At 58.5% G+C, this 15,357-nt stretch overlaps 1 protein-coding gene across 1 annotated transcript; it reads left to right on the forward strand.

Annotated features, from left to right (window-relative positions):
* Positions 1-790: 790 nt before the first annotated feature.
* On the forward strand, positions 791-14,628 carry LOC140474607 (myosin-9-like; the record flags this gene model as incomplete). The annotated part of the gene is made up of 9 exons (XM_072567719.1): positions 791-952; positions 2,272-2,400; positions 3,710-3,798; positions 4,260-4,383; positions 9,122-9,330; positions 10,226-10,334; positions 10,774-10,946; positions 11,097-11,120; positions 12,760-14,628. Coding segments are annotated over 9 exons (1,230 nt in total), but the record flags the coding sequence as incomplete, so codon positions are not given.
* Between the last annotated feature and the right edge of the window lie 729 nt (positions 14,629-15,357).

Here is a 15,357-nt window from a genome sequence, read left to right on the forward strand (position 1 = left end):
TTGGGACTGTTTTCCCCGGAGCGTCGGAGGCTGAGGGGGTAAACTTATCGAGGTTCATAAAATCATCAGGGGGCACGAAGAGGGTAAATAGACAAGGTCTTTTACCCCCTGGGGTGGAGTCGTACAGAACTAGAGGTGGAGGGGGGGTGGTGGGGGGGGGGCGGGGGCGGGGGCGGGGGGCGTAGGCTTAAGGGGAGAGGGAGCCCAAGGAGGAACCTTTTCCCGCAGAGGGTGGTGCGTCTGTGTGTGTGTGGAACGAGCTGCCAGAGGAAGTGGTGAGGGCTGGTACAACGCCAGGATTTAAAAGGATGGAGGGGTACGTGAATAGGAAGGAGTTAGAGGGATAAGGGGGTCAAGATTCGACTGGAAAGGCACAGTAGGTCAGGCAGCATCCGAGAAGCACGTTTCGGGCAAAAACCCTTCATTTGGAAGGCAAACTCCAAGGGCTGGAAATGTTGATTTTTCTTTACCTGCTCCTCGTACGCTGCCCGACCCGCTGTGTTTTTCCAGCAACACTTTCATCTTGACACTGATCTCCAGCATCTGCAGTACCCACCTTCATCTTTATGGGGAGATGGGCCAAGTGCTGGCAAACGGGAACTGGATTAGGTTCGGATATCTGGGCTGGCATGGACGAGTTGGGCCGAAGGGTCTGCAGTGGGCTCAGAGGGAGATGGCGTTTGGTGGGGGGGGTGCGCAGCTGGTGTCAGGTGGCTGACCCCGTCTCTCTCTCTCTCTCTCTCTCACTCTCTCTCTCTCTCTCTCTCTCTCTTCCCTTCCCCCCCTGCAGGTCCGGGAACTGGAGGCAGAGCTGGAGGAGGAACGAAAACAGCGTTCCACGGCCTCCATGTCCAGGAAGAAGCTGGAGACAGACCTGAAAGAGGCCGAGGGGCAGGTCGAAGCAGCTTCCAAAGGCCGAGACGAGGCAATCAAACAACTGAGGAGGCTGCAGGTCAGCGAGGGGGAACGGAGGGAGGGAGGGAGGGAGCTTAAGGCCTAGAGTATATCCATCTCCCTCCGACAGTGCGGCCCTCCCTCAGTACTGGGCACCGGGAGGGAGGGAGGGAGTGTGGGCCTGGATTATGGAGCTCAAGGCCTAGAGTATATCCATCTCCCTCCGACAGTGCGGCCCTCCCTCAGTACTGGGCACCGGGAGGGAGGGAGGGAGTGTGGGCCTGGATTATGGAGCTCAAGGCCTAGAGTATATCCATCTCCCTCCGACAGTGCGGCCCTCCCTCAGTACTGGGCACCGGGAGGGAGGGAGGGAGGGAGTGTGGGCCTGGATTATGGAGCTCAAGGCCTAGAGTATATCCATCTCCCTCCGACAGTGCGGCACTCCCTCAGTACTGGGCACCGGGAGGGAGGGAGGGAGGGAGGGAGTGTGGGCCTGGATTATGGAGCTCAAGGCCTAGAGTATATCCATCTCCCTCTGACAGTGCGGCCCTCCCTCAGTACTGGGCACCGGGAGGGAGGGAGTGTGGGCCTGGATTATGGAGCTCAAGGCCTAGAGTATATCCATCTCCCTCCGACAGTGCGGCCCTCCCTCAGTACTGGGCACCGGGAGAGAGGGAGGGAGTGTGGGCCTGGATTATGGAGCTCAAGGCCTAGAGTATATCCATCTCCCTCTGACAGTGCGGCCCTCCCTCAGTACTTGGCACCGGGAGGGAGGGAGTGTGGGCCTGGATTATGGAGCTCAAGGCCTAGAGTATATCCATCTCCCTCCGACAGTGCGGCCCTCCCTCAGTACTGGGCACCGGGAGGGAGGGAGGGAGGGAGTGTGGGCCTGGATTATGGAGCTCAAGGCCTAGAGTATATCCATCTCCCCCCGACAGTGCGGACCTCCCTCAGTACTGGGCACCGGGAGGGAGGGAGGGAGGGAGGGAGGGAGGGAGTGTGGGCCTGGAAATATTATGTCTTTGGGCGCTCATGGGGGGAGGGCGGGAGGAGGAGGGAGTGTGTTTCAGTGAAGCGCATTGTACGAAATATTCTGCTGCTTGGCTGCATTGTGACCAGTGTGTATCTCTACCTCTTTCCCTCATTCACTGCCTCTCCCTCACTCACTCACTCACACTCTCCTCACCTCTTCTCTCTTCCTCTCCCTCCTCCTCCTCCTCCTCCACCTCCATCTCTCTCCCTTCCTCCTCCTTCCCCCCCACGCCCCCGTGTGTCTCTCCCTCTCCCTCTCCCTCTCTCTTCCTCCTCCCCCCATGTGTCTGCCTCTCTCTCTCTCTCTCTCTCCCTCTCTCTCCCCCTCTGCCGTTGCCGGGGCAGGTCCAGATGAAGGACGCGTTGCGGGAGGTGGATGAGGCTCGCTCGGCCCGGGAGGAGATCATCCTCCAGTCCAAGGACAACGAGAAGAGGCTAAAGAGCCTGGAGGCCGAGCTGCTGCAGACACAGGAGGTATCGCCTCCCTCCCTCCCTCTGAGAGAGGCCCCAGGCCGGGAAGGGTTAGGGGGTGCAGAGGGCGTGGGTGAAGCTGGTCCCCAGGTTCCATCTCCTTCTGATCTCACATTGACGGAGTGAATGACCTCTGGTCACTAGCGACCCGAACATCACATCTCAGGGAAGCTCATCAATCTGACAAAGAAAGTGAGATAGATTGAAGAGGAGTCGACAGACTCAGTGAATCCCTACAGTGTGGGAACAGGCCCTTTGGCTCAACAGGTCCACTCAGACCCATTCCCCCACCCCACTATCCTATATTTACCTCACCTACACTTCCCGGCCAATCCCCCACCCTAACCCGCACATCCCTGGGCACTATGGGTAATTTAGCACGGTCAATCCCCCACCCTAACCTGCACATCCCTGGGCACTATGGGTAATTTAGCACAGTCAATCCCCCACCCTAACCCCCACATCCCTGGGCACTATGGGTAATTTAGCACGGTCAATCCCCCACCCTAACCCACACATCCCTGGGCACTATGGGTAATTTAGCACGGTCAATCCCCCACCCTAACCCCCACATCCCTGGGCACTATGGGTAATTTAGCCCGGCCAATCCCCCACCCTAACCCCCACATCCCTGGGCACTATGGGTAATTTAGCACGGTCAATCCCCCACCCTAACCTGCACATCCCTGGGCACTATGGGTAATTTAGCACGGTCAATCCCCACCCTAACCTGCATCGTCCTCAGGCTGGGATTGAACCCGGGTCCCTGGCGCCATGAGGCAGCAGCGCTAACGCACTGAGCCACCATGTCGCCCTAGAGTGTGGAATTAAGACCGACAACAGAGTGGGTTTGATTTACAATTGGGATTGGGGTGATGGGGGGAGGCGTCAAGGGGTTCCGAGTGAAGGATTTGGGATTAATGGTGCAGTCAGGCTTTGATTTGCAAAAAGGGGCGATGGGGAGAATTAGGGTCTGGCAGTTTATGCTCAGGGAGAGTCGGGGAGGAGGTGTGGTGTTCGTGTTGAGGATCACTGGTTTTGGCGGGAGGCTAGGTTGTGTAGGGAGTGGGGAGGGGTGTTGTGTGGGAGTCCTGTTGGTTAAGGGTGACACTGACGATGGCTCTGCCTTTGCATCACCCCGCCCTGAGTTTCGGGGCAGTCGGCTGACAGCACCTCCCCAGGTAAGGGGTCTCGCCCACTGATCCCTGCTCAATGCTGTCAGGTCTGAATGGTCTCCCTCTCCCTCTCCCTCTCCCTCTCCCTCTCCCTCTCTCTGCTTCTCTCCCCCCCCTCCCCCTCCCATCTCCTGCAGGACTTGGCTGCAGCTGAACGAGCTCGGAGACAGGCGGTGCAGGACCGCGACGACATGATGGATGAGATGGGCAACAACGCGTCTGGGAAGTGAGTAGGAACCTCGTGACAGCCCAAGCTCACTGCGGCCTCTCTCTCCTTTCCCTCTCCCCCTCTCCTTCTTTCCCCTCCCTCCCTCTCCCTCTCCCTCTCTCTCTCTCTCTCTCTCTCTCCCCTTTCCCCCCTCCCTCTCCTGCGAGGTGTCTCTTTCTCAATCCCTCGCTCCTTCTTCCTATCTTTTGCTTGTGCTCTCTCCCATCCCTCTCTCTGTGTCTCCCTTGCACCGCTTCGCTTCCAATCTGTTCAGCCCCCGTCCTCCTCCGATCCCTTTGAAACCCGTCAGGGGCAGGTTGGACCCCTTCGTGGGGCGGATGTCCGTGACGGGTGGTGCGTCTTCCTCCTTCCACAGCCCTCCCCCCTACCCCTACCCCCACCCTTTGATCCCTCGCCTTCGGAAAAGCTGAACCAGCGGCTGAGCTCACCCCCCCGCGCCTTTGCTCTCCCACCACCAGGTCGGCGCTGTTTGAGGAGAAGAGGCGGCTGGAGAGCCGGATTGGGCAGCTGGAGGAGGAGCTGGAAGAGGAACAGAGCAACATGGAGCTCCTCAACGATCGCTACCACAAGGTCACACTGCAGGTGAGAGCATTCCCCGGGACATATTCCCAGCTTGCCATTCCCGTCACTCCGCGACGTTCGGGCTCCCACATTCCCATCCCCACCCCCCTCTTCTTCACTGTGACCTTCGCATCCCGGTCACGAACCAGAATCTTTCCACAACCGCCACCTTTTTAAAAAAAAACATCCAGTCGTCTGCCGCACTCCGACCCTGGAAGGTCTAAAGCCCGCCCCTCTCTCTCTCTCTCCAGAGAGTCTAAAACCTGTACCTCAAACCCCCACCCCCCACCCATGCTCAACTCCACCCTCGTTTTCCACGAGAATGACGGTCCTGCACGACGGAGCAGAGGTATCCCAGGACCAACGGGACGCAGAGAGACACCGGACAGGGTTGGGATTAGAATCGCTGGAGTTTAGTAGAGTGAAGTCGAAGGCCGTACTGAATTGCCCTGCGTGTTAGGTACATTAGTCAGAGGGGAAGTGGGGCTGGGTGGGTCACTGATTGGGCTCAAGGGCCTGTATTCCACGCTGCAGGGAATCTAAGCTCTTTGGGCAGCCCGGTGGTTAGCACTGCTGCCTCACAGCGCCAGAGACCCGGGTTCAATTCCCGACTCAGGCGACTGTCCGTGTGGGAGTTTGCACGTCCTCCCCGTGTCTGCGTGGGTTTCCTCCCACAGTCCAAAGATCAGGGTGAATTGGCCACGCTAAATTGCCCGTCGTGTTAGGTGAAGAGGGGAATGGGGTCTGGGTGGGTTGCTCTTTGGAGGGTCGGTGTGGACTTGTTGGGCCGAAGGGCCTGTTTCCACACTGTAAGTAATCTAAAAGAAGGGAGGGTTGGTATTGTACAGACCCTACAGTGGGGAAACAGACCCTTCAGGCCAACGGGTCCACGCCAACCCTCCAAAGGGTAACCCGCCCAGAACCATTAACCTACGGCTCTCTATTTACCCTGACAAATGCCTCTGGGCACTATGGGTAATTGATCATGGCCAATCCCCCCACCCTAACCCGCACATCCCTGGGCACTATGGGTAATTTAGCACGGCCAATCCCCCACCCTAACCCACACATCCCTGGGCACTATGGGTAATTTAGCATGGTCAATCCCCCACCCTAACCCGCACATCCCTGGGCACTATGGGTAATTTAGCACGGTCAATCCCCCCGCCCTAACCCGCACATCCCTGGGCACTATGGGTAATTTAGCACGGCCAATCCCCACCCTAACCCGCACATCCCTGGGCACTATGGGTAATTTAGCACGGTCAATCCCCCACCCTAACCCGCACATCCCTGGGCACTATGGGTAATTTAGCACGGTCAATCCCCCACCCTAACCCGCACATCCCTGGGCACTATGGGTAATTTAGCACGGTCAATCCCCCACCCTAACCCGCACATCCCTGGGCACTATGGGTAATTTAGCACGGTCAATCCCCCACCCTAACCTGCACATCCCTGGGCACTGGGGTGGGGGGGGGGGGGGGGGGGAGGAGAATGTGCAAGCTCTCCCACACAGACAGTCGCCCAGAGGCTGGAATTGAGACTGGGTCCCTGGCGCCGCCAGGCAGCAGCACTAACCCCTGAGCCATCGTGATGCCCAGTTCTCGTAGAAACCTACAAAATGGTTAAGAGCAGGAAGGATGAGGACTGGAGGGGTGGGGAACGGTGGGGTGTTGTTAGGGGGAAAGAATCCAGGACCAGGGTGGGGTCATAGTTCTTAAAAATAACTCGCAGACAGGGCTTGGGACAGAAATGAGGTGAAATGTGTTCACCTAGAGAGTGGGGAGCCTCTGTGTCGCAGAAAGCATCCTTCAGCCAAAATGTTGTTCAGGGAGGAGTTAGATCGATATCTCGGATGGGGGAGGGAGAGCAGGGGACCGGGATACGTGGAAGGGCTGAACAGCCCCAGGTTCTGGGCTGACCCACGACTCTCGTTCATGTCTCTGACGTCCTTGGGCTCCAGACCGTTCAGGACATTGTGTCGGCCCCTTAGTCAGGTCCTCCCCAACTCCCATGGGGGAGGGGAAGTGTGTCTCACCCGCTCCGGGGACAAAGCAGGCACCCCCCCTGTGTCTGCGGACGTTCCCCTCTCCATCCTTCCCTCCCTCCCTCCCTCCCTCCCTCGGCCCACGCAGATGCGGCAGCAGCGGGTACCCTCTCCGAGACGCACGACAGAGACTCATCGAAGATCCTCCTTCCTCAAATCCCCCCAGTCGCCTCAGTCATGCAGGCAGCAGATACATGGGAGCCCCATTTCCCCACCCCCCCCAACCATCTCTCTTCCCCACCCCCCCCCCCAACCATCTTGGAGACGCATTGGCCGCTCCCTCGGGGCTGGAATCTCCGAATTCCCTCCCTTAGCACGTGGGAACTGCAGTGACTCATAAACATCCCCAATCCCGAGGGGTGGGTAACTAGGGACGGGGGGGGGGGGGGGGGAAGGTTAAATGCTGCTTGACACCAAGATAATAGGACAGTTAGATTGGTTGACTTGGAGGTGTTGGTATTGGACTGGGGTGGGACAAAGTTAAAAACCTCCCCAACCCCAGGTTATAGTCCGACAGGTTTATTTGGAAGCACTAGCTTTCGGAGCACTGCTCAGCTCCCTGACAGAGGAGCGGTACTCCGAAAGACATTGTTTCCAAATAAACCTGTCAGACTGTAACCTGATGCTGTGTGGGTTTTTAATGTAGATAGGGTTGGACAGTGAGAGCCTTTTCCCTCTGATAGTGCTGGCTACCACGAGGGGACTTGGCTTTAAATTGAGGGGTGATAGATATAGGACAGATGTCAGAGGTAGTGTCTGTACTCAGAGAGTAGGAGGGGCACTGCCTGCAACAGGACGAGACTCTCCAACTCTAAGGGCATTGGATGAAGATGGAAAAGCATAGGTCAGATGGGCTTCAGATTGGTTCCACGGGTCAGCACAGCATCGAGGGGCCAAAGGGCCTGGCCTGTACTCTGCTGGGATGTTCTACATTCTAGGATTGTCGATGCAGTGGACAGTGAAGAAGGTTATCGAAGATTATAAAGGGTCAATGGGCTGAGGAGCGGCAGATGGGGTTTAACCTGGATAAACACGCTGGGCGGGGGGAGGTGGGGGGGGTTGTATTTCGGTCAAACAGACCAGAGCAGGACGTATACAAGTAAAAGTCAGGCTATGGAGTGGTGTCGTAGAACAGAGAGAGAGAGAGAGAGACCGAGGGGCGCAGGGACACACGGGTAGACTGGGGGGGGGGGGTTTAAGATGGCATTTCGCACACTTGCCTTCACCGCTCAGACCTTGGAGTACAGAGAGTTGGGGAAACGTCACGTTGGGGTTGTACAGGACGTAGGCGAGGTCTGGTCTGGAGGACCGCGTTCCAGTTCCGGTCGCTCTGTTACAGGAAGGAGATTGTTAAGAGGGTTCGGGAGAGGATTTCTCACTGGGAATTGGAGGGACTGAGATACAGGGAGAGGCTGGGATTTCTTTTCACTGGAGGGTTTATTGAGATTGTTTTATCAATGAGGAGTGTAGAAGCAGGAGAATGGCAGGGGCCATTCCCCTCGAGTGGAGGATTTCAAAACTGAGGGGGGAAGAGGGGAGAGATTTTAAAAAGACATGAGGGGGGAATGTTTTTCACACAGAGGGGTGGCTCGTGTGTGGGATGAATCTCCAGAGGAAACAGTCACAATGTTGAAAAGGGAATTGGAGAAGGACACGGAAAGGAAAGATTTGGAGGGATATGGGGCCAGGAGCAGACAAGGTTGGGCCGACTGGAGTTCAGGGGGTGGGCCAGAGGGAATGTCTCCGCGCTGTGAGATGGTGTCACCCTGCTCTCGCTGAAGGTGCAGACGGACCTGGAGAGCAGGGCACTTCGACCCTTGGTGAAGGTGACCTTCCGGCGCCTCTACCACGGGCTCGGGGGGAACCAGGATCAGCACGGTTACCCACTCCGAGGGGGGCCGACAGCAGAGCCTTGCTCCAGTTCCTCACCTGATCAGGGAAGGGCAGAGACAGCAGCAACACAGAGGGAGCCACGCAGCACCAAAGGAACATGGTCGCCAGGGCTAGAGAGAGAGAGTGGGGAGAGGGGCCGGGAGGGATCATGGAACGAGTATGCACTCAGTGGTTAGTCCTGCTGCCTCACTGCGACAGGGACCCAGGTTCGATCCCAGCCTCAGGGCAACTGTCCGTGTGGGAGTTTGTACATTCTCCGCCAACCTGTCTGCATGGGTTTCCTCCCACAGTCCAAAGATGTGCAGGTAAAGGTAGGATTGGCCGTGCTAAATTACCCATAGTGCCCAGGGATGTGCAGGTTAGGGTGGGGGATTGGCCGTGCTAAATTACCCATAGTGCCCAGGGATGTGTGGGTTAGGGTGGGGGGATTGACTGTGCTAAATTACCCATAGTGCCCAGGGATGTGGGGGTTAGGGTGGGGGATTGGCCGTGCTAAATTACCCATAGTGCCCAGGGATGTGCAGGTTGGGTAAATATAGTATAATAGGGCAAGGGAATGGGTCTAGGTGGGTTATCCTTTGGAGGGTTGGTATGGACTTGTCAGGCCGAAGGGCCTGTATCCATACTGCAGGAACTCGACCGTTGGATACAAGGGGAGGGGGAGTGGGAGGGAGGTGTCCACGCACCGAGATACAAGCTAGTAGGGGATTGAATAGGCTCTGTCAGCGTCGGAGAGTGGGGGTTGGCGGAGAGTGGTCAGAGTCTCTCCTCCCAGCCCAGGCCTCACTTTGTCTCTCACTCCGTCACCCCCGGCAGGTGGAGACAGTGACCAGCGAACTCTCAGCGGAACGCAGCCTCTCGCAGCGGCTGGAGAACACCAGGCAGCAGTTGGAGAGGCAGAACAAGGAGCTGCGGGCCAAGCTGCAGGAGCTGGAGGGGGTGCTGCGCTCAAAGTACAGGACCAACATGGCTTCGCTCGAGCTGAAGATCAGCCAACTGGAGGAGCAGCTCGAACAGGAGAGCAAGTGAGTGACTGACTGGGTCATCCAGGCCCACACTCCCTCCCTCCCGGTGCCCAGTACTGAGGGTGTGCCGCACTGTCGGAGGGAGATGGATATACTCTAGGCCTTGAGCTCCATAATCCAGGCCCACACTCCCTCCCTCCCGGTGCCCAGTACTGAGGGTGTGCCGCACTGTCGGAGGGAGATGGATATACTCTAGGCCTTGAGCTCCATAATCCAGGCCCACACTCCCTCCCTCCCTCCCTCCCTCCCGGTGCCCAGTACTGAGGGAGGGCCGCACTGTCGGAGGGAGATGGATATACTCTAGGCCTTGAGCTCCATAATCCAGGCCCACACTCCCTCCCTCTCTCCCAGTGCCCAGTACTGAGGGAGGGCCGCACTGTCGGAGGGAGATAGATATACTCTAGGCCTTGAGCTCCATAATCCAGGCCCACACTCCCTCCCTCCCTCCCTCCCGGTGCCCAGTACTGAGGGGGGGCCGCACTGTCGGAGGGAGATGGATATACTCTCGGCCTTGAGCTCCATAATCCAGGCCCACACTCCCTCCCTCCTGGTGCCCAGTACTGAGGGAGGGCCGCACTGTCGGAGGGAGATGGATATACTCTAGGCCTTGAGCTCCATAATCCAGGCCCACACTCCCTCCCTCCCTCCCGGTGCCCAGTACTGAGGGAGGGCCGCACTGTCGGAGGAAGATGGATATACTCTAGGCCTTGAGCTCCATAATCCAGGCCCACACTCCCTCCCTCCCTCCCTCCCTCAGTAATGGAGCTGTGTATATCCTTGGCTTGAGTCCTCTGTGCAGATGGTAGTGTGAATGATACAGTGCAGGAAGGAGGTGGCGAGTGATCGAATGACCGTGTCTCTTCCCCTCTCTCTCTCGTGCTTTCGCTCTGTCCAGGGAACGCTCGCTGGCGAATAAATTCTTACGAAGGACAGAGAAGAAGATGAAAGAATTGATGCTGCAGATCGAGGATGAACGAAGACATGCTGACCAGTTCAAGGAGCAGGTGAAACGGGGGGAGGGAGGGAGGGAGGAGGGGGGGGGGGAGGGGAGGTGGGGAGGGGGGAGGGAGCGGGAGAGAGGGAGAGGTAGGGAGGGACACGGATACACATGGGAGGGGGGAGAGAGAGAGAGACACGAGGGAGAGCAAGAGAGAGAGCGAGACACACACATAGACAGGAGGGAGAGGGAGACAGAGGAGGGAGATGGAGGGAAGGAGAGCGAGAGAGAGAAAGACACACATGGGAGAGAGAGGGAGAGAGAGAGGGGGAGGGACACACAGGAGAGAGACACGAGGGAGAGAGGGGAGGACACAGGGAGGGTGGGGACACCGAGGGTTACAGGGGTGGGGGGGGAGGAGAGGGAGATCAGGTTGGGACACTGGGGGAGGAGGGTGTGTGTGTTGATCACCGCCGGACTCTGACTCCTCTCTCTCCCCCCCCAAGGCCGAGAAAGCCTCCCTGAGGATGAGGCAGCTGAAGCGCCAGCTGGAGGAGGCGGAGGAGGATTCCTCAAGGGCTCACACCTCGAGGCGCAAGCTGCAGCGGGAGCTGGAAGATGTGACTGAGACAGCTGAGGCTATGAACCGAGAAGTTAGCTCCTTAAAGAGTAAACTGAGGTAAGGGCTGCTCCGACCGGGGCCAGGGGAATGGCTCAGTCAGTTAGTGACTGAATCCTGCTAAACCTCTCCAGGTGACGGCATCTCTCTCTCTCTCTCTCTCTCTCTCTCTCTCACACACACACACACTCCCTCCATCCAACCCTGCAGCAGACTGGAACGACAACAAGCCAAGTAGGTGTCCACATGGCTCCGTACGCTGCCTGTTTGTGTCTGCTCAGGCTGTGCGACTGCATGAGGCTTCGCCTTGCTCTCCTCTCTCCTCTCCGCAACGTCCATGACAAGCAGCTGCACCACGTCCCTTTCTCTCCCCGTTTCCCTTCATGTCTGTTCCGGCCTGATCTCTCTCCCTCTCTCTTGCTCGCTCGCTCTCTCTGCTCTGACACTGCTCTCTCTGCATCTCTCTCTCTGTGCTCTGGCTCTGTGCGCGCTCACACAATCTCTCTCTCTGCTATCTGTCTCTCTCTTTTTCTCTGCTCTGGCCTGCACACTCTCTCTTTCTCTGCTTTGACACTGCTCTCTCTCTCTCTCTAGCTGTGTGTCTGTCTGTGCTCTGGCACTGCTCTCTTTTCTCCCCCCCCACCTTCCTCTCACCATTGCCTTCCTCCTGCTGCCCGCCCGCTGCTTGTGGGATCTGCATGATGCATTGCGGTGTGGGTGTGTGCGGTAATGTTCCTTGGGGCTGGGGTGGCCTGCCCCTGCACTGCTCTATCCTCCCGGTCCGTCCCTTCCTCCCTCCTGTTAGGAGTGTCCCAGTGTGTGTGTGCACACCTCCCTCCTTCCTTGTGTGTTCTCACAAGTGCGTTTCTAACATCTCTCTCTCTTATTCTCACCCCCCCCCCACCCCCCCCCTCACTCACATTCTGTCTCTCTCTCATCCCCCAACACACACACTTTCTCTCTTTCCCTCTCTCACATCCTTTCTTTCTCACAATCTCTCTCACACATCCCCTCTCTCTTTCACGTCCCCTCTCTCTCACTCACACACCCTCTCTCTCATTCCCCTCTCACACACATCCCCTCTGTCTCATGCCCCCTCTCTCTTTCTCTCTCTCACACTCACACCTTTCTCTCTCAACCCCCTCTCTCTCATCCCCTCTCTCTCACACACCCACCTCCCTCTCTACCTCATGCACACACCCCTCTCTCTCCCATCCACTGTCTCTCTCTCTCACACACATCCCCTCTCTCTCAACCCTCTCTCTCATTCCCTTCTGTCTCACGCCCTCTCTCATCCCCCTCTCTCTCATTCCCTTCTGTCTCATGCCCCCTCCCTCTTTCTCTCTCTCACACTCACATCTTTCTCTCTCATCCCCTCTCTCTCACACACACACCCACCTCCCTCTCTACCTCATGCACACACCCCTCTCTCTCCCATCCACTGTCTCTCTCTCTCACACACATCCCCTCTCTCTCAACCCTCTCTCTCATTCCCTTCTGTCTCATGCCCCCTCCCTCTTTCTCTCTCTCACACTCACACCTTTCTCTCTCATCCCCTCTCTCTCACACACACACCCACCTCCCTCTCTACCTCATGCACACACTCCTCTCTCTCCCTCATCCCCCTCTCTCCCATCCACTGTCTCTCTCTCTCACACACACCCCTCTCTCCCATCCACTGTCTCTCTCTCTCACACACACCCCTCTCTCTCTCTCTCTCTCTCTCTCTCTCTCACACACACACCCCCCTCTCTCATCCCCCTCTCTCCCATCCACTGTCCCTCTCTCTCTCTCTCTCTCTCTCTCTCTCACACACACACACCTTTCTCTCCCATCCCCCTCTCTCACGTCCCCCCCCCGTCCCTCCGTCCAGGCGCGGCCCCCACCTCCCGTTTGGCAGCCGCCTCAGCCGGAGGGTCCTGCAGTCAGAGGGTTCGCTGGAGAATTCGGACGAGGAGACCGAGAGCAGGCACGGGGAGGAGTCTGGGGACAGCCAGCAGGCACTGGGTCCCCAGGGCACCCTCCCGGGCCCTGACCCACAGGAACAGGAGCAGGAGCAGGAACAGCTGCCATGGGGGGAGTGAACGGGGACAGACACGGCTGGGTAATGGGGCCGCACTCCCTCTACCTCTCCCTCCCACAGCCTCTGCTACCACCCTCCTGCTCTCCTCTGTTTGTCTCTCACTCTCTCTCTGTCTCTCTCACTCTCTGTCCTCTGTCTCTCTTCCCCCTTCCACTCCCACTCTCTCTCCTCCCCCCCATCTCTCTCTCTGTCCACCCCCTCCCGCCGTCTCTTTCTGTCTCAGTGTCTCCCTCTCTTGCACGCGCTCAGTAACTGGCCCCGGGCTGTCTGCATGGGTGAAGCACGCCGCAGAGGAGCAGCCCTGGTCCGGCTCACTCGATACGGGGTCTGCTTCACACACGCACATCTCCTCTCTCTCTCTGTCTCACTCACACGTCGTCCTCCATCTGCTGTCTGATTTCTCCCTCAGACCACCAGAAATAGGAACTGGGGACAGGCCATTCGGCCCCTCGAGGCTGATCCAAACTCCCTCACGTCCACTTTGCCCTCCATCCTCCACAAACCCTACCCCCACCCCCAGCCCAACACCGCACTGAGGCAGTATCTGTCTCAGCCTCTGATAGGTGCCAGGACGAGGTACAGCTGCCCTCCACATGCAGCCCAACCGAGAGGGGAAAGGCCTCCTGTTCCTCCTCTCGATGTTCAGTCAGGGCCCCAGGATTCAGAGACAGCAACACCCCTGCCCAACCACTACCCCAGGAGGGGGTTAACACCCTCTCGGTGTTGACCCGGTCATTCCACCCCTCCACCGCCACACTGTGTCCCTCCCTCCATCCCCCTCGCTGACACGCTCCCTCCCTCCCTCCATCCCCCTCGCTGACACACTCCCTCAATCTCGCTGACACGCTCCCTCCCTCCCTGCATCCCCCTCACTGTCCCCTCCCTCCATCCCCCTCGCTGACACGCTCCCTCCCTCCCTGCATCCCCCTCACTGTCACACTCCCTCCCTCCCCCTCGCTGTCCCCCTCCCTGCATCCCCCTCGCTGTCCCCTTCCCTCCATCCCCCTCGCTGTCACACTCCCTTCACCCCCCTCGCTGTCCCTCCCACACTTCCCCCCTTCCCTGTCCCAGTTCTACTCCCCTCCATCCCCACGCCTCTCCCTCCCTACACCGGTCTCCCCAGCTCCTCCTTTCACCCCCCATCTGTCTGTGCCCCAGTCCTGGGGTCTGTCCCATACCGTCCGGACCCCCCCCCCAGCGGCCGACCTGCACTTTATTGACTGGAGAGGGGATGGGTTTTCGGTGTGTGACACGCTGTACCCTCCATGTGGGGGACAGGAGGGAGAGACAGTCAGCTGACCCCAGCCTCGCTGCAGGATTCCTTCCAGAGGAGCGCACGGCAAGATCCCACCACCACCTTCGCTGCCAACCGGGGCGGTTCAGCCCATCCCACACTCCCCCACAACCCTGTCCGAAACGGTAAGGGGCGACACAAGTCGGGGTTTGGTGTGTGAAATATTTCACCATGGCGTTCCTGGGAAGAGGGGACGTGTGTGAGGGAGGGAGGGGTCGTGGGGGAAGGGACCTCAGCATCTCACCACCATCCCCCTTGGCTCTCCCATCGCCTTTCCCGTTCCGAGTTTGTGACGAAGGGGAACTGTGTGCGACCCGTACCGCAGATTTTTTCTTTGGAAATGGCAATAAACTTATCAACTGAGACCCTCCGGATCACCTCATTCTGTGCTAGAGTATATCCATCTGCCTCCGACAGTGCGGCACTCCCTCACTACTGGGCACAGGGAGGGAGTGTGGGCCTGGATTATGGAGCTCAAGGCCTAGAGTATATCCATCTCCCTCCGACAGTGCGGCCCTCCCTCAGTACTGGGCACCGGGAGGGAGGGAGTGTGGGCCTGGATTATGGAGCTCAAGGCCTAGAGTATATCCATCTCCCTCCGACAGAGCGGCCCTCCCTCAGTACTGGGCACCGGGAGGGAGGGAGGGAGGGAGAGAGTGTGGGCCTGGATTATGGAGCTCAAGGCCTAGAGTATATCCATCTCCCTCCGACAGTGCTGCCCTCCCTCAGGACTGGGCACCGGGAGGGAGGGAGGGAGGGAGGGAGGGAGTGTGGGCCTGGATTATGGAGCTCAAGGCCTAGAGTATATCCATCTCCCTCCGACAGTGCTGCCCTCCCTCAGTACTGGGCACTGGGAGGGAGGGAGGGAGGGAGGGAGTGTGGGCCTGGATTATGGAGCTCAAGGCCTGGAGTATATCCATCTCCCTCCGACAGTGCGGCCCTCCCTCAGTACTGGGCACCGGGAGGGAGGGAGGGAGTGTGGGCCTGGATTATGGAGCTCAAGGCCTAGAGTATATCCATCTCCCTCCGACAGTGCGGCCCTCCCTCAGTACTGGGCACCGGGAGGGAGGGAGGGAGTGTGGGCCTGGATTATG

Source organism: Chiloscyllium punctatum, unplaced genomic scaffold (genome assembly GCF_047496795.1).
Source record: "Chiloscyllium punctatum isolate Juve2018m unplaced genomic scaffold, sChiPun1.3 scaffold_1101, whole genome shotgun sequence".
Taxonomy (NCBI): Eukaryota; Metazoa; Chordata; class Chondrichthyes; order Orectolobiformes; family Hemiscylliidae; genus Chiloscyllium; species Chiloscyllium punctatum.